The sequence below is a fragment of the Acipenser ruthenus genome, chromosome 24 (assembly GCF_902713425.1).
Source record: "Acipenser ruthenus chromosome 24, fAciRut3.2 maternal haplotype, whole genome shotgun sequence".
NCBI classification, from domain to species: Eukaryota; Metazoa; Chordata; class Actinopteri; order Acipenseriformes; family Acipenseridae; genus Acipenser; species Acipenser ruthenus.
In genome coordinates this window covers 8038592-8056887 of record NC_081212.1, presented here as the reverse complement: position 1 = coordinate 8056887, position 18296 = coordinate 8038592, and the positions used below count along the sequence as shown (strand labels likewise).

Below are 18296 nucleotides of genomic sequence, written 5' to 3'. Positions count from 1 at the left end.
GGACTAGCTCACTGCAGCACACATCATCCTGTTAGTGCACTAGCTCACTGCAGCACACTTCATTCTGCTAGTGCACTAGCTCACTGCAGCACACTTCATTCTGCTAGTGCACTAGCTCACTTCATTCTGCTAGTGCACTAGCTCACTGCAGCACACTTCATCCTGCTAGTGCACTAGCTCACTGCAGCACACTTCATTCTGCTAGTGCACTAGCTTACTGCAGCACACTTCATCCTGCTAGTGCACTAGCTCACTGCAGCACACTTCATTCTGCTAGTGCACTAGCTCACTGCAGCACACTTCATTCTGCTAGTGCACTAGCTCACTGCGGCACACTTCATTCTGCTAGTGCACTAGCTCACTGCAGCACACTTCATATTGCTAGTGCACTAGCTCACTGCAGTACACTTCATGCTGCAGCTCCTCTGGGTGAGAGGGTTTCCCACTTGTTACTCTAGGCTGTGTTAAGCCGTAGGCTAAGTGTGTGTTTTTTATGTATGTGCCAACTTGCACAACAACCATTTAAGTCTTACTTCTGTTTTGTACAAGTTTCTTGCCCGTCTTGTTTTTCTGCAGATTCCAGACTTTTATTTTCACTTTGAATTGGGTGAAGCCCATGTTTCCTCTCCCTTTGTGTCAGGCATGAGGGTCCCAAGACCTATGTGCTTTAAAGGGCTGGGGCTGGGGCTGGGGCTGGGGGCAGTGATATAGATGGTTCTGCTAACAAGTATGTTAGTATGAGGGTAAAGCATGCCTTACAAAAATGACTGATTTACAGCATGTGGAAAATATATATCCCCTCCACCAATCCCTCCCAATAACTTCTGTTTAATAATGTTTAATAATGTTAACACCAAGTTTCATTACAATCTGCTGAGCGGATTTCAAGATTCATAGTAAAATGTACGCAGACCCATTGCATCCCCTGCAGGAGATGATAATAATAATGAGGGTTGGAAGTGGATTGTAAAGCCTTGGTTAACATTCTAAGTGCTTGAGTAGGTTCAGGTCTTGTGGTTTGTTGTGTGACTGCCTGACTTCAGTGAGAAGCGGGGGCAGAGCAAACAAAAGGACACACCTTTAGGATCTGAGGTTACAGCTACCCACACCTCTCGAAGCATAGAGACCTAAGAGAGACCCCCCCTGCGCCCCTCGAAGCACAGAGAGCTGAGCGACCCCCCCCCTGCGCCCCTCGAAGCACAGAGAGCTGAGCGACTCCCCCGCTGCGCCCCTCGAAGCACAGAGAGCTGAGCGACCCCCCGCTGCGCCCCTCGAAGCACAGAGAGCTGAGCGACACCCCCCCCCCCCCCGCGCCCCTCGGAGCACAGAGAGCTGATAGACCCCCCCTGTGCCTGACCTTCACTGGACTGGCCTTCAAACACCCTGAGGCAGGGGGCTGGGGTACACGTGGCATCAGCCTTTGAGCTCAGGGGCAGGCGGCTCTTTGAACTGCTCTTGCGATAGAGCTGGCATTTCAGCTCAAAGCAGTGGGAACTCACTCTCTTAGTCACAGATATTCATGACACACCACCAAGGGCAGATTTGTCTTTGCTTTGAGTTTCTTCCACAAAAAAAGCAGTTTACCTCCTATCATATACATTACAATTGTGTCACACTGTTTAACATTTAGTTCATTCATTATTGACAGTCCCCTCCCATACAGGAGTCAAGACTAAGAGCCCTCCCAACTGGAATCAACAGTGGTGCCAGCAGCGGGGGCGAGTTTGACGTGTAGCTATTCAAACAATGCCATCGCGGTGTTAAAGTGCATGTATCTACACAATGATTCCAGAAATCTTACCTGCTGCTGTGCATTTGCTACACAGGTCTCAAATGTCCAGTTTTGAAAGAAACGCATGTATTACAGTAAAGCTCTGTGTGTTGCACTTGGTTGATCACTTCACTTGCAATTGTTCCCACCCCCTTCAATGGCTTTTTTGCTGCCGTTCGCCAACTAGCTGACCATTGGCTTTCAGCCAGTGATCTGACGCAGTGTTGCTCAGGTGAAATGACCAGGAAGGACATGTGTAACAGATATCCTGAGAATAAGGCACAGACACTGAGAAATGTAAAAAATTAAAAATGCATGTTTGCTTTGGGTTGCTTTCAAAACCGCACCTTTGAGATTTATGTAGCTAATGGAAACAGTCCCTGTTTTGTTTAAGAATTGTAAACTGTGTTCTTTCCTTTTGGGGAAAAAAAGGCGCCAATGGTAAGTTGGAGTAAAAGCATGGAGAATAAGAACATACAAATTTATGAATGAGAGGAGTCCAATCCATCTAAGCTCGTCCAGTTCCTATCAGCCGACTGATCTCAAAACTTTGTCAAGTTGCCTCAAGTTTGCCAACTGATGTGACCCTGTTTTTCTCCCAATTGTCCAACTGTATTTTTAGGCTCAGCTCACCGCTACCACCCCTGAGCTGACTCAGGAGCGGCAAAGACGAACACACGCTGTCCTCTGAAGCGTGTGCCGCTTCTTTTCAACTGATTCTGAGGGTCCCACCTTCACTGCCATCATCCAAACTCCTCCAGCAAACAAAGTCTCCGGCTGCCTTTATACCACATGGCTGGGGCTGGCTTGAGGATCAATTAGTCAATCATGACCAGCCACATTCCACAGGTGGGTTCAGCAGGGATAGAATTAACCCCCTCCCTGCCAAAATGAAGCTCAAAATAATGCATCTTTAATACCCTGTGACAGTGTGAAAGCCCGGCCGGTGCACAGGGGTGTATGGGGAATATTGGGTGGCAGGGACGGGGTTAAATTGCTCCCTGTCAAAACACGTGGGAATGTGGCTGGAGCCATGAATTGAATAAATGATGAATAATTAATTAGACTTCAGTCACAGGTGTATAAAAAGGGGGATCACCAGGTATCCTAGATTGATTTCCGCAATTAAAAAAAATAAATAAATAAAAAATAAAATCTGCATTATTGCACATTATAAGATACACAAACAGTACTATTTTTTTTAATATAATTTAGTAATTGCCAGTTATTTTATTATTTTCTCCCAGTTTGGCATATCAAATTATTTTTATTACTTTTTTACTTTAAACATTACAAATACTTCTGTGTAGTAATAATACAAACCAAAAAATAGTATCTCTAAGCTAGTCTGTCATCTGGATGGTTATTGCCAAACTCATTGATCTTCAGGGGTGATTTTTATAATTTTCTGCATCTTTAAACAGCTTGTTCAGTAGTAACACTGCACTGGATACTGAAGTAAACTGCAGCTTCAACATGAATGTATACCAGTAGCAGTTTTATTGAACATGTATGTTAACGTAAATTTAAAGCAAAATTGCCTGTGTTGATGATTATATATAAGAAGTGTATTGATTTGGTTATCAAACAAACAAAAAAAGCCTTGCATGTTTTTTGCCCTAGGCCCTAGCCTAAGTGTATAACAAAAAATTCTCCGACAGCATCGAAAATCTGTTTTTCCGCGTTGTACCGCAGCAAACGGATCCCTTGGATTGCTGGTGGTCACGGGTGTTAGTTTAGAATGAATGGTGAGAGTTAATGTTGTGTTGCTGAAGGTTTGTGTGCTGTGCTGTGCTGTGCTGTGCTGTCATGTTAATATATGAAGAACTGTCAGTTGTGAAGCGGTGTATATTGGAAGCTTGGTCTAAAACCGCAGAATTTAAAAATGTATATATATATATATATAGATTTTGTTAACCTGTTTGTTTGGCCCTTGTGCCTATTTGTTTTGTGTTTTGTTTATTATTTTATCATTAAAGTGCACATTAAAACTTGAGTTGTTGTCTCTGCTGCTTCCTGCCAGTACCAGCCTTGGTTGTGATGCTACCCTGTGCACTGCCTCAACAGCATGACTAGATAACCCACTCCATCCCCTCACCACTCTGTGTGAAGAAGGGTCTCCTTCCCTCTGTCCTAAGTTTGTCTCCACTTCATTTCCAGCTGTGTCCTCTGGTCCTGGTTTCTGTGCTGTACTTGAAGTATTTGTTTGGGTTAACTATGTTGACGCCTTTTAAGATTTGAAAGACTTCAATCTTGTCCCCCTGTGGCGGAGTGTCCCGCCCCTGTTTATTATTATTTGTATTTGTTTGCGGCGCGGATAAAAGCGCCGCGTTTTTTGGTATTGTTTTTATTATTTATAATTTAAAAACCAGTGAGGATGCGTGGCTGATCAGCTACTGATTATTTAACTAGCTGACAGTCACGCATCCTTACCAAACGCGTGCAGACTGTGGCCGAGGGGTAATAAGATAATTAACAGCTAGTTAACCCCTCGGCCAGAGTATAAGAACCTGCAGCTGTCCGTGCTGCAGCGTTGGGTGTACAGAGAGGAGGTACGGGGAGATAGAGAGGAGACAGAATTTAAGATAACAATTGCTAAAACGTGCTGGATTAGCCAGCACGACACTTACTTGTTTGTCTGTCTGGTTTGTTTGGCCCTTGTGCCTTTTTGTTTAGTGTTTTGTTATTGTTTAAATCTTTTGTTTTGTTTATTTGATTTATTAAACACGCTGAGTGCCGTAGCATTCAGCTTCACCCACCCATCCACTGTTTTGGTTCAGTTACTTCCTGGTCCGTGACGTCACCACACCTCACCACTGCAAGCCATCCTGCCACATATGGTGTGGGATAAAACAACGCCTCCAACAGTCTGACCAGGAAGGAAAAGGACGTTTTTTTTTGGTTTTTTTCAAAAAGTATTGTTTTTTTGTGTGTTTTGGAGAAGAGAAAAAAAAATGCAACCACAGCAACAGCAGGAGGATGGCTGGGAGGTGTACATTGTAAACCTCGTGGCGGAGTTGTGCCCTGGCTGTGGGGCATATGGGCACACGGCAGCCATATGCCCCACACAATACGAAGAGGTGGAGTGCGAGCACCCAGCGCCCAGAAGGGGGGAGCATGAGCACTCAGCTCCCAGAAGGGGGGAGCGCGAGCACCCAGCGCCCAGAAGGGGGGAGCATGAGCACCCAGCGCCCAGAAGGGGGGAGCGCGAGCACCCAGCGCCCAGAAGGGGTGAGCGCGAGCACCCAGCGCCCAGAGGGGGGGAGCCCGTGCATCCAGCGCCCAGAGGGGGGGAGCCCGTGCATCCAGCGCCCAGAGGGGAGGAGCCATTGCTGCCGTCTCCAACGCCAGAGGGAGAGGAGCCATTGCTGCCGTCTCCAACGCCAGAGGGTGAGGAGCCCTCGTCGCCGTCTCCAGCACCAGGAGCAGAGCAGCAGGAGCTGACTCTGTCTCTACCACCGCTAGGGGCAGAGCTGCCTCTGCCTCCTCCACCTCCACCTCCAGGAGCAGAGCAGCAGGAGCTGCCTCTGCCTCCGCCACCTCCACCAGCAGAGGGTGAATGTCTGCTGGTTCCGCCTCAGCCGCCATGGGAGGACTGCTTGCCCCTCCCACCTCCACCAGCAGAGGGTGAATACCTGCTGGTTATGTCTCAAGCGCCGTGGGAGGACAGCTTACCGCTCCCAGCTCCACCAGCTCCTGCTGGTTCCGCCTCAGCCGCCGTAGGAGGATTGCTTGCCCCTCCCAGCTCCACCAGCAGAGGGTGAATTCCTGCTGGTTCCGCCTCAACCGCCGTGGGAGGACTGCTTGCCCCCTGCTGCTGCCGTCACCTGCCGAGGGTCCTTCAGCTGCTGCCGTCGTCTCCCGAGGGTCTGCTGCCGTCACCTGCCGAGGGTCCTTCAGCTGCTGCCGTCACCTCCCAAGGGTCCTGTTTTGCCTGGGGTCGCTACCAGCCCTGCCATGCGGCAGGAAATACTATGGCTGGAGCCCCATGAAGGGGAGCTGCCGGCCACGGAAAAGGGGGGGGAGGTCAGGAGACCAGCTCCCCCAGCTGCACTTTCGCGGCAGGAAATACTGTGGCTGGAGCCCCATGAAGGGCAGCTGCCAGCCATGAAGAAGGGGGGGGGGAGGTCAGGAGACCAGCCCCCCCCCCCCCCGCAGCAATTTCGCTGCAGGAGAAATGGTGGCCGGAGCTCCACGGAGGGGAGCTGCCGGCCATGAAGAAGGGGGGGCAGGTCTGGAGACCACCCCCAAAATTTTTTTGGCCAGAGGAGCCGGCCTGTGCGCGGGCCATCGGAACGCTACGGCTGTTGGGGTGGGAGGAGGACATCCCACCGTGGCCGCCACCTTTGGCCCGTTGCTGCCCCTGTTCCTGGGCCGGGACTGCTAGCCGGGACTTTGGGGACTAAGGGGGGAGGTGGCCGAAAAGGCCATGTGTGCTGCGCACAAGGGGGGGCATGTGTGGCAGAGTGTCCCACCCCTGTTTATTATTATTTGTATTTGTTTGCGGCGCGGATAAAAGCACAGCGTTTTTTGGTATTGTTTTTATTATTTATAATTTAAAAACCTGTGAGGATGCGTGGCTGATCAGCTACTGATTATTTAACTAGCTGACAGTCACGCATCCTTACCAAACGCGTGCAGACTGTGGCCGAGGGGTAATAAGATAATTAACAGCTTGTTAACCCCTCTGCCAGAGTATAAGAACCTGCAGCTGTCCGTGCTGCAGCGTTGGGTGTACAGAGAGGAGGTACGGGGAGATAGAGAGGAGACAGAATTTAAGATAACAATTGCTAAAACGTGCTGGATTAGCCAGCACGACACTTACTTGTTTGTCTGTCTGGTTTGTTTGGCCCTTGTGCCTTTTTGTTTAGTGTTTTGTTATTGTTTAAATCTTTTGTTTTGTTTATTTGATTTATTAAACACGCTGAGTGCCGTAGCATTCAGCTTCACCCACCCATCCACTGTTTTGGTTCAGTTACTTCCTGGTCCGTGACGTCACCACACCTCACCACTGCAAGCCATCCTGCCACACACCCCTAATTCTTCTTTGTTCTAGACTGAATAGATGCAGTTCTTTAAGCCTATCTTCAGAATCTATGTGTGAATCTAGATCTATGTGTGATGCAGTGCCTAACCCACTTGGTCATTCCTCTTTGAAAAAAAACAACAGTACAACATTGTATTAAGTATAAGAAGCAAGTCTTTCTGAAGGTTTTTATATCTGCGGAGTAATCCAGGAATCCATCTGTGACAGGATAGAGTCAGAGACAAGGCTGCTAATCTGCAGGAGGCAGACTCATGTGGAAAGCTGTAGTTTAAAGTGCTGGTGTGCGCTTTTATTAACACAAAACAAAACACAGGAACAAATGAAAAGGGTTAAATAAAATAAATCATTGAACCAAACACCCTTTGCTGTTCAGGCTGGGCAGCTGCCTTCACTAAAGGAAACCTCCCTAAACTCACCCAATAAACAAAGCTGAGGCTTAATTGACCATAAATTAGCCAATCAAGACCCAGCCACATTCCACATGTGGATTTGGCAGGAATGGGATTTTAACCCCATCCCTGCCAAACTTAACAATTCAACTTTATTTAAACAGAAAAAAACAGTACATTATTTACATGTGGCATCCTTTTCTATTTTGTATGTAAGGTAGGTAAAGAACATTGTTTGGGAAGATCTGGTGGTGGTCTGTTACTTGTGCTCTGTTCTATTTAAATAACAGTTGTTAAGATTATCCCACACAATGACAATTTAGCTGTACATTTTCCATGTATAATCTTATGCTCCTCATTGTAATTCCACCACAAACTTAAACATTCCTCTAATATTGTTTCAGCTCCCTTTTGGCCCCTTGTTCCATATAGCTAGGAGGGCAATCCATCTCTTAACGAACACCCTAATTAATGAAGTGAAACATGAAAGGCGAATGGAAAAACCCCTGTCCCTTAATGCTTAGCATTGACGTCCTCCCAGAGCTGAAAGTGCCCTTTAGTTCTGATTACTGGTGTGTCACACTGGGATTTGTAAGTCACAAGTGGTGATGTGTGTCCGTGACTCAGTAAGCTGTGATGCAGAGGTTTTTCGTTGCGTCTTCCCTGTAAACCACGGAACACAGTTTAGCCATTCAGAGAGAAGTATTGACCAGATTCGACTGTAATTCTGTTCATACTGTTCTCTCGTGCATCACAGTCATTCACAAACACTTGAAATCTTACAAATATAAAGTACGGTAGCACAGTTAAATATACACGCCAATGCTTTCAGTTTCCTGGTTTTTAATTATTACAAAGTGTTGTACACGTACAGTGCCTGACATAGTAAAAGCATAGCGAAGTGCAATAAAACTTAGTGAAAACGCTGTAAAGCATGGGTAAGGAATAACCAGGTAGAGTATTAATCAATATAGCAAACCAGGGTAAACTGTTGTAAATGCAGAGTATAACCATGGGAAAAGCATGGTGAATCTGCAAAGATACTACGCTTTTATAAGGGATGTAAGAGACTGTACTACATATTGAAGATACATTTTATTAAAGAACACTGCTGGAATCAATGCAATACTTAGCATACTGGATTTCACAGAAACAGGCAGATTTGTTGTATCACCACTACTGTGTTGTATTGCTTGTTTTTTATTGGTGAATTTAAAAGTCACAGGAGGCTGTGTGGTCCAGTGGTTAAAGAAAAGGGCTTGTAACCAGGAGGTCCCCGGTTCAAATCCCACCTCAGCCACTGACTCATTATGTGACCTTGAGCAAGTCACTTAACCTTCTTGTGCTCTGTCCTTTGGGTGAGATTTAGTTGTAAGTGACTCTGCAGCTAATGCACACCCTAGTCTCTGTAAGTCGCCTTTGATAAAGGTGGCTGCTAAATAAACAAATAATAATCATTTATTGATTTTGATGTGCTATTAAAAGGGCTTGACTACAATGTAACAGACACATAGTGTAAAACGTCACTGCAATGGCATTCCATGGAACATTTTCCCTGCTGTGGTTTAACCGCTAAATACCCACTCCTTGGAAAAGCTAGATTTCCTTTGCTTTCCATTCATTGCCTTGAACGGAGGGAGAGTAATTGTGAAGGTAATACCAAGTGCGCTCTGAAATTTTTCAATACGTAACTTTGCTTGCCTGACATTTCCCTTGCAAAAAACTTCCCTACTAAAGAAGAATGTTTGCCTTAAGAAGATCTATTGCTGACTAAATACAGTCACAGACAAAAGTATTGGCACCCTTGAATAGCTGTCCCCTCTTTAAATGAATGCAGGTTACACTTTCAAATAATGGTCACAAACATCAATAGGGTTATATTATTGGAAAAATAAAACACAACATCAAAACAGATGTTATGCTTGTGATTTCTTTGTCATAAATGTAAGTCACATTTTATTTGATGTTTTTGGACTGTTTAGCTATAAAACTGGAAGTTTTTTTTAAGCTTGATATTGGAACATAGCTGGGATATTATAGTGAAATTGTCAGTCATAAAATGCTTTTGCGGTTTGTGCTTATACTGTACACAGTGCTTTGTAATGCAGAGTGGTGCACACTGCACATGTTTGTCTTGAACTAAGTTTCCTTTTAGTACTACAGGAAGGACATCGTCTAAACTTGCTCTGAGTAGTATTTCACTAATTTTCAAGTGCAACAGCCAACGTGTCAGTTCAAGGAAGGTACAGGAAAAAAAACGTAAGCCCCTTTCACACTGGCATGCTCTACCCGGGTCAGGACCCGGTGTCATGCGGGTCGGGTGCTTGATTTCACACTGCTTTTGATAAAGCAGGGTCGACCTGGGTGACACACGCAAGTGCATCAGTGCCCCAGAAGCAGCTTGTTACAGATGCTCCCATCCAAGCTGCTCTGGATTGAACCGTCGGCCCAAATGTTGATTAGAGCAAATGTTTCTACATCCCTGCTGCAATCTGGCTCATGCTGTGTCTCAATCAACAAAAATATGTCTAAACAGAATAAACAGAAACGTTCCTTGTGGAAGTGAAACCTTCACGCAGGCACGGCTGTTTGTTATTGCGTCGGCTCACGATGGCCGTCTTGCATTTTGTTTCGCTCGACCCGGTTCAAAGCGTGTCGTCCCACATCCTGAGGTAGGTCTCTGGAACCCGGGTACGACCCAGGTACGCGGTGTCACACTACGCAGGATTGTGACCCGGGTAGCCTGAACCCAGATCAGGGCCCACGTAGGAGTGTCAGTGTGAAAGGGGCTATTGAGTAGAAAATGAAATTATGACATTATCCTGTTTGGAGAAAATAAATCATATTAAATTAAAAGACATCTTTAAAAACATTATAGAAATGCACATAGATGCTTATTATTATTATTATTATTATTATTATTATTATTATTATTATTATTATTATTATTATTATTATTATCTGAGATGTATATCTTTAATTCACAAAAAGTCAAAAAGATTTAGAAATGCGAAAACAAATGTTGTCGTAAAGCACTTGTCATTGAATGTATGATGTTTCTTTTATTATTTATTTATTTATTTTTTTAATCAATTTAGTCGTTGCCAATTATTTTTATTATTTTCTCCCAATTTAGAATGGCCAATTATTTTTTTAAGCTCAGCTCACCGCTACCACCCCTGCGCTGACTCGGGAGGGCGAAGACGAACACACGCTGTCCTCCGAAGCGTGTGCAGTCGGCCGACCACTTTTTTTCATACTGTGGACTCACCATGCAGGCAAGCAGGCAAGCCCGCAGGCGCCCGGCCAGACTACAGGGGTCGCTGGTGCGCGGTGAGCCGAGGACACCCTGGCCGACCTAACCCTCCCTCCCCCCGGGCGGCGCTCGGCCAATTGGGCGCCGCCCCCTGGGAGCTCCTGTCCACGGTCGGCTGTGGAATAGCCTGGACTCGAACCGGGGACGTCCAGACTATAGAGCGCATCCTGCACTCAACGTGGAGCGCCTTTACTGGATGCGCCACTCGGGAACCCTGTTTTATTATTTTTTTAAAATTTAGCACTATTGAATTTTATAGTTATGGGTATGAACAATAAGAAAAATAACATTTCAGGTGTATTACGAATGCTCTGTGCCTTTCTGTCTAAACAAATAGCTTCTAATACTTCTGCATATCATAAGTTTAAAGCTTTGGGTGAATTAATTAAATGGGATGGTTTCAGTAATCTTATTAAAACTATTTTCTATTTAATACAACAGGAAGCAGATGCATCCTATTATCTTCCTCCAGTTTGATCTGCCTAGCAACAGCAGAGGTCATGACATCCTTCCTGGAACCAGTGTCTGGTTGGCTCACAGACAGTGTGTTACTGGAACCCATGAAGTAGTTTAGCGGGAAGTGAATCTCAGTTTGTATTTATTTTTTCCTTGAACAACACGATTGACATTGATGAGGAAACTCTTCTTGAAGTGTTTGTACAGCTCTGGCCAAAAGCTTTGCATCACCCTGTAGAGTGAACTAATGTAGCTTCATAAAGTCATACCCTTTTGTAGTTTTCCATATACAACGAAACATTTCGAAATACATGAAATACTGTACTACTATTATGGCTTCCAGTAGACTTTTGCAATATCACACCTGTGCCTTCTGCCAGTTCTGTTGTCAATTCAACGCTTGTCTTTGTTCTATTCCTTAATTATCTTTAAGTATTTCTCATCCTTGTTAGACAGCTTTTTGGGTCTTCCAGTCCTGGGTTTGTCAATTACAGATGATGTTTCTCTGTACTTGTTGATTATGTTTCAGATACCAGACCTTGAAAATAGTGATGCGAGCTATTTCACTCAATGTTTTTCTTTCTTTATGCAAGTCAAGGTTGTTATAATAGTAGAAAACACTAGTGGAGGCTTTGAATAAATTGTCTCAGTCCTACAGTTCTCTGTGATACAAAACTTTTGGCATTAGCTGTAGTTTAACAATAAATTCCATGAATCTATTGTGTCGTGCACTTCCATACATTCTGCAAGTCTCTAAAGGGAAGCTTTGAAAGAAATACAACAGCTTGTATTTACAGTCTTTATATCTACTACGACGTTACATTAAACTTCTTGGAAGTTTGTCGCATCCATTCACATCTGCATTGTCTTCAAGGTCAAAGCATGTTACTGGCTGCAAAACATGTCAGTCAATAGGGGAGGCAACTAGTTGGTTAATGACAGGTATTAAGGCGGTGAAGGGGTGGGGACAATTTTACTGTCAAGGGAATTGACCAAGGAAGTGCAAGACTACCAGAAAACAGAGATTTCTCCAAGTATAGTACCAGATATCTTTTAAATGTAACATGCTTTCTATAACATGTGTTTCTTTCATAACTGCGCATTTGAGACTTGCACAGAATACTTTAAGGATGTACAGATTCTATTTTTCCATTCCACTCGTCTGGAAGCAGGAAAGTGTGAGAGAGTCACCAGCACATGTGCTTTTGGGTTTTAAATGTTTACGATTCAGGAAGAGGCTTATCCTGGGTTTACATGTTACTAGAAATCTTCCTGCTAGTCTAACTGTTCTTATTCTTCAGTTTAGTTTCAGTGAACGGTAATCTGGGAAAACAGATACATTCTATTTATTCTGTTCTATTCCATTGTTCAGTTTGTCAAGGACAGAAAATAGTTTACAGTCATCATGGTCAAACCACGAATTACCTGGATTATTGTGTTATTGAATTGCGGTACAACAAAGGAAAATACGTCTTGTTAAATGAAAACCATGTGTTTTATCCCTAAACGTCCGGAACTATGCCTTGAACCCACTTCCTCTGCTCTCTTGGCCAGCACTCTCTTGGCAAAGCCACTTTGCCAATGGGCCTGGGCTAGGAATTGAACCCATTTCCTTCCACAGTGCATTTTTATGCCAGCTGAGGTATTTTGGTGTTGAGCGTATTCAAACACTGAAGACCTTCAAAGCACTTGTGAATTAATTACTTTGAAAAGCAGCTCTGACTCATAACACCTGAGTATAAGCGCATTATGCAATAAAAAGCTCAATTCACAACCCACAGATAGCATTGCTGATAACACTACCCCACATGTGCCACATTGTATTTGCTAACGGCAATGGTAAATATGAGATACACCTACGGCAGCTGTATTATTGATAAAGAAATCCTGTGTAATCTGAATGCATTGCGTGATCAGGCGTCAGTTTCGCACTATGTAAATTCAACTGAAATAGTTATGGATAATGTATTCAACTATGAAATGATCAAAATATCTTTACAGTAGTAGTTACTAATGCTGCTATCAAAATGGAATACCTGGTGATAGCAGCTATTAAAACTAATCTTCACTGTCATAATTCTATGATAAGTGTGTAAAGCAACAACATGTCTGTACTTTTATGTCTGTACATGTGGGTTACTGTTTTTTATGAAATTTGAGTATCAAAGACATTAAAACAAAGACTAGGCAAGGCATTTTTTTGACTGTCATCCATTCTGTGCTATTTGTTTATTTAGCAGACTATTTGTTTATTTAGCAGACGCCTTTATCCAAGGCGACTTACAGAGACTAGGGTGTGTGAACTATGCATCAGCTGCAGAGTCACTTACAATTACGTCTCACCCGAAAGACGGAGCACAAGGAGGTTAAGTGACTTGCTCAGGGTCACACAATGAGTCAGTGGCTGCGGTGGGATTTGAACCGGGGACTTTCTGGTTACAAGCCCTTTTCTTTAACCACTGGACCACACAGCTATCCATTATTATTAATGTAGCATGACTAGAGGTATCACCCCTTGTTTCCCACTCAGGCCGTTTGCACACTAAATATGTCGGTATACCTGAATAGATAATATTCATTAAACATATGCAAAAGATTTTAATAAAGAAATCCATCCCACGGGTGCAATGGTAACCCAAATATGATCCTTTTACTACCAATGACTGTGTGGGACAATTGTTCTTCATTTTACCCAAAAGCAATGGGCAATAGTGACCACCAAGACTGGTACAAACTTGAGGGTGGCATCAGGGATCCTCTGAAAGGTATATTATTGAAAATAAGTGATGTGTTATGGAGTCCATGTTTAACATGTAACAGTAAACAGTCCTTCCTTTTGTTTGTGTTCTTTCTCAGCACTGGCAGCAGCGATCCTTACTGTGTGGTCCGCATTGACAATGAAGCCATTATAAGGTAAGGGGTCGCAATGGGTTATGTGTGTGTGTGCGTGCGTGCGTGTGTGTGTGTGTGTGTGTGCGTGTGTGTGTGTGTGTGTGTGTGCGTGCGTGTGTGCGTGTGTGTGTGCGTGTGTGTGTGTGTGCGTGCGTGCGTGCGTGTGTGTGTGTGTGTGTGTGTGTGCGTGCGTGCGTGCGTGTGTGCGTGTGTGTGTGTGCGTGTGCGTGTGTGTGTGTGTGTGTGCGTGCGTGCGTGTGTGTGTGTGTGTGCGTGCGTGCGTGCGTGCGTGTGTGCGTGTGTGTGTGTGTGTGTACATGTGTGTGTGCGTGTGTGTGCGTGTGTGTGTGTGTGTGTGTGTGTGCGTGTGTGTGTTTTTTTGTTTGCTTTGTCATATCTAAACGCAAAGTAAACTGGAATTTAAAGGCCTAAGTGAGCGCGACACAGGAGTTAATGACTTGGTTTAGATTCAGCAAGTCTGTCCTGTAGTGGAAAGTTTAGCAGCGAGTGTTTTGTACAAGAAAAGTGGTGCTCAATAAAATAAGCAACACCCTTTTATTTTTAAAGGAAACGCTATAGACGAAAAGTCACTGCGATGGTCTGGCTGAAAAGTGACCCAGAGCAGCCCTGTCAGAGGATCGCTCTGTCTTTTGCAGTCTGGTTAACTCTTATCTCTGTTGTAAGACTGATGTGCTACTATTCACTCAGCTATTTCCTTTTAAACCAAGCTTATTTTATATTCTAGCCTTTCTTTCTTCCATTAGTAATATATATATATTAGGGGTTTGAATCGATTACTGATGAATTAATTCATCACACCTGTGGGATTTGATTGATTAAAAAGGTGGAGGGTACATCTAAAGACCTTGGCAAAAAGGCAACTGAAAGGTATACCCAATATTTCACAATATCTCAGATTGAAAAAAAAGCAACTGCAACATTTGCCCAGTTACCTATAAGCAAATATTTTCAAACTGTCTAATTATATGTAAGTAAATATATGTATATTAAACATTAGCTGGCATTATGAAACATTTGCAGTAAATAGCACTATGTTAATACCTTGTATTACTTCTAATTGTCTTTCAATATTGTCTTTCAATAAGAGGCTGTGTGGTCCAGTGGTTAAAGAAAAGGGTTTGTAACCAGGTGGTTCCCTGTTCAAATCCCACCTCAGCCACTGACTCATTGTGTGACCCTGAACAAGTCACTTAACCTCCTTGTGCTCCGTCTTTCGGATGAGACGTAGTTGTAAGTGACTCTGCAGCTGATGCATAGTTCACACACCCTAGACTCTGTAAGTCGCCTTGGATAAAAGCGTCTGCTAAATAAACAAATAATAATAATACAATTTCATATCACCAGCAAACAGGTGTGATTAATCGATCAATAAAAAGATATATTAATAAGAAAAAGATCTGGTTTGGTTGTCTCCCTAAAAACTCCATAAAAAATAAAGAAACGTCACAGAGGCTTCCGTTGGCAGCCCAGCCTGAGACGGGGGCTCTTCCATCTCTGAGGTTGTTGAGTTTCCAGTTACAGTATGTGTGATGTGATACCTTTCAGGTATGCAACCCACTTACCAAGATTTCATCCCCATGACGAGCTTAAAAATAAACTGTAGATAAGACCAATCAATCACACACAACATCAGGGAGAAGGAAACCCAAGAGCTAAAAGCAATAGAGCAATGTAAGCTGACCTGAGTGACTGACAAGGGGGCACTAAAGACGAGTCACTGCTTCAGAACCATATGGATAGTGCTTGAATATTCAAACCAAGCTTTTAGTTATATCTTGAAAACAGCTCATCCAATTGGGTGAGTCATTGATAGGCAAGTCCATGTATCCAAGGTCAGATACTCTGCATCATTTTAGTTAAAGGAAATGATTACCAAGTTTGATCCTATATGGATAAGGGCTTCCCTAGATATAATGTACAGTAAGAGTGACGTACGAATGTGCAGACAGGGACAGGGGCCTCCAGATATACCCAGATCTCTCAAGATGCTTTCGATGACATGTGCTGAAGAACATTTTTACAAAGTTTCATAACAAAACCAAAAGAGGTTTTCTAGAAATCTGTAAAAATGGCAATTCAACATATAAGTACATTAAATACAGGGCAGATGTAGTCAATGGACAAAAAAAGGCTTTGCCAGAATGTTCACTAGGTGAACCAGTAATGCAGAAACCTGTACTTTTTTGAAAAGGGAAACCAATCGGTTCATGCCAAAAGCTAACAAGCAGGTTTTTAAAGTATGAATTCCAAGTAGAAGTTGATAACCTCAAATACATGTCTGCCCAGAGTATAGTCTTTCATTTTCATCAAGTTAACGCCTGGTCAAAAAAGCAGAGAGCTTATCAGCGGTGTTATCCTGTTTTCTCATTACAGTGTGATATTTCTAATAGCGAGGGTTGTTTTTTCCTCTGTACATTTGTCAACTTCCTTTAGAATGACTCCATTAATGATGGGGTGCCAGTTAAGGATACAAACTGGATTTCCATGACAACGAAACATTTCCCATATGCTGTATAAGAACCTCACAAACCCAGGTCTGGTTTAATCATGAATTCAGTGGGTTTTAATCAAATTATTTCCATATGTGGTGGGTTGTTAATCCTTTGTTTGCTCATGATTTAGTTTAGTCAGTTAAAACATATTGTTCTGGTTTTGTATGTACGGTGTTTATGAACCAGTCCATATTGTTCTGGTTTTGTATGTACAGTATTTATGAACCAGTCCATATTGATGTCAGAAAAAGTCATTCTTGTGTGCTCCCGAGTGGGAGCTTGGAGCCCTATAGCTTGGAGATTGTCAGCTCGAATCTATGTCACTGCCGACCGTGGACGGGAGTTCCCAGGGGGCGGCACACAATTGGCCAAGCGCTGCCCGGGTGGGGTATGGTTTGGTCGGCTGGGGAGTCCTTGGCTCACTGCACACCAGCGACCGCTGTGGCTGACCGGGAGCCTGCAGGCCAGCCTGTATGCAATTCAGAACTGCGTGGTCCTCCAACGCTGTAAGTTCTGATATGGCTGCACGGTGGGCTTGCAGAGTGAAAGAAAGCGGACAGCTGACGGCACTCGTTTCGCAAGACGCGAGTGCTTGCCTTCGTCTCTCCCGAGTTAGTGCAGGGGTTGCAGTGGTGAGCCGGGCTGAATAATTGGGCATTCCAAATTGGGAGAAAATCGGGTGTAAAATAATTGGCGATTCCAAATTTAAAAATAAAACAAAATATCAGGGTCTACTGTATATTATAAATGCATTTCAGATGGCTGTATCACATTAATATCAGGGTCTATTATTAGTAGTTTATTTAGCAGACACCTTTATCCAAGGAGACTTACAGAGACTAGGGTGTGTGAACTATGCATCAGCTGCAGAGTCACTTACAACTACGTCTCACCCGAAAGACGGAGCACAAGGAGGTTAAGGGACTTGCTCAGGGTCACACAATGAGTCAGTGGCTGAGGTGGGATTTGAAAAAGGGACCTCCTGGTTACAAGCCCTTTTCTTTAACCACTGGACCACACAGTCTACTATATATCATAATGACATTTCAGATGGCTGTTTCACCTTAATATCAGGGTCTACTATATATCGTAATGACATTTCAGATGGCTGTTTCACCTTAATATCAGGTCTACTATATTTGCTTGTACATCCACATCCTTTACATGTTATACGTGTAAATGCAGAGCTGCCTCCACTGTATCCTGCTGGGTTGTCATGAATGATTAACGAGCCCTCAGGGTTTACAGCAGCAGCAGCAGTCCTAGCTCCTCTCTGTCCTCTCGACAGGACCGCCACTATCTGGAAGACCCTGTCCCCGTTCTGGGGAGAAGAATACAACGTGCACCTGCCGCCCACCTTCCACACGCTCTCCTTCCACGTGCTGGATGAGGACTCGCTCAGGTAGGCCACGCAACCTCTGAATGACAGCCTAGGCAGGCTGGCTTTCAAGTTCAGTGTTTCAGTTTGGGGTGTTAATGGGTTAGAGTTTAAACCTTTAAAATATGTATGTGAAATGTGAATAAGATGTTGGCCTTAGTGTTTATACAGTAGTAATTATACAGGTTGTTTATGGAAAGTCAGTGTTTAGTCTATACCATAAACACAGTATTGCACACATGTAGCCTTATACACATACATAGTATCTGCTTCGTGCTATGGATATATAAGTGGTTACCAGTAATCCTAATATGTTCAAGTTTAAACATGAACGTGTCTAATCCTACATTTTAAGGAAATTAAACAGAATTTAATAACCCTAGACAATACTGTAAAGCTGTTTAGAGAAACATGCATTCTAAAATTAGTAAAAGAAACATAATGAATTGATTGACAAAGACACTGAATAAGACTTCTATTCGAGACGTTTGGTATTGGATTCATGAGGTTTCTTTTAGTATTACTACGTGTATC

The 18296-nt window shown here is 43.7% G+C and overlaps 1 protein-coding gene across 1 annotated transcript in view; it reads left to right on the top strand.

Annotated features, from left to right (window-relative positions):
* The window catches only part of LOC117429938 (ras GTPase-activating protein 4), a 61205-nt gene that overhangs the window by 4838 nt on the left and 38071 nt on the right, over positions 1-18296 (top strand). Inside the window, exons 2-3 of the mRNA XM_058998347.1 lie at positions 13836-13892; positions 17673-17786. Coding sequence (XP_058854330.1) covers positions 13836-13892; positions 17673-17786 — 171 coding nt within the window. The remainder of the gene's footprint in view (positions 1-13835; positions 13893-17672; positions 17787-18296) is intronic.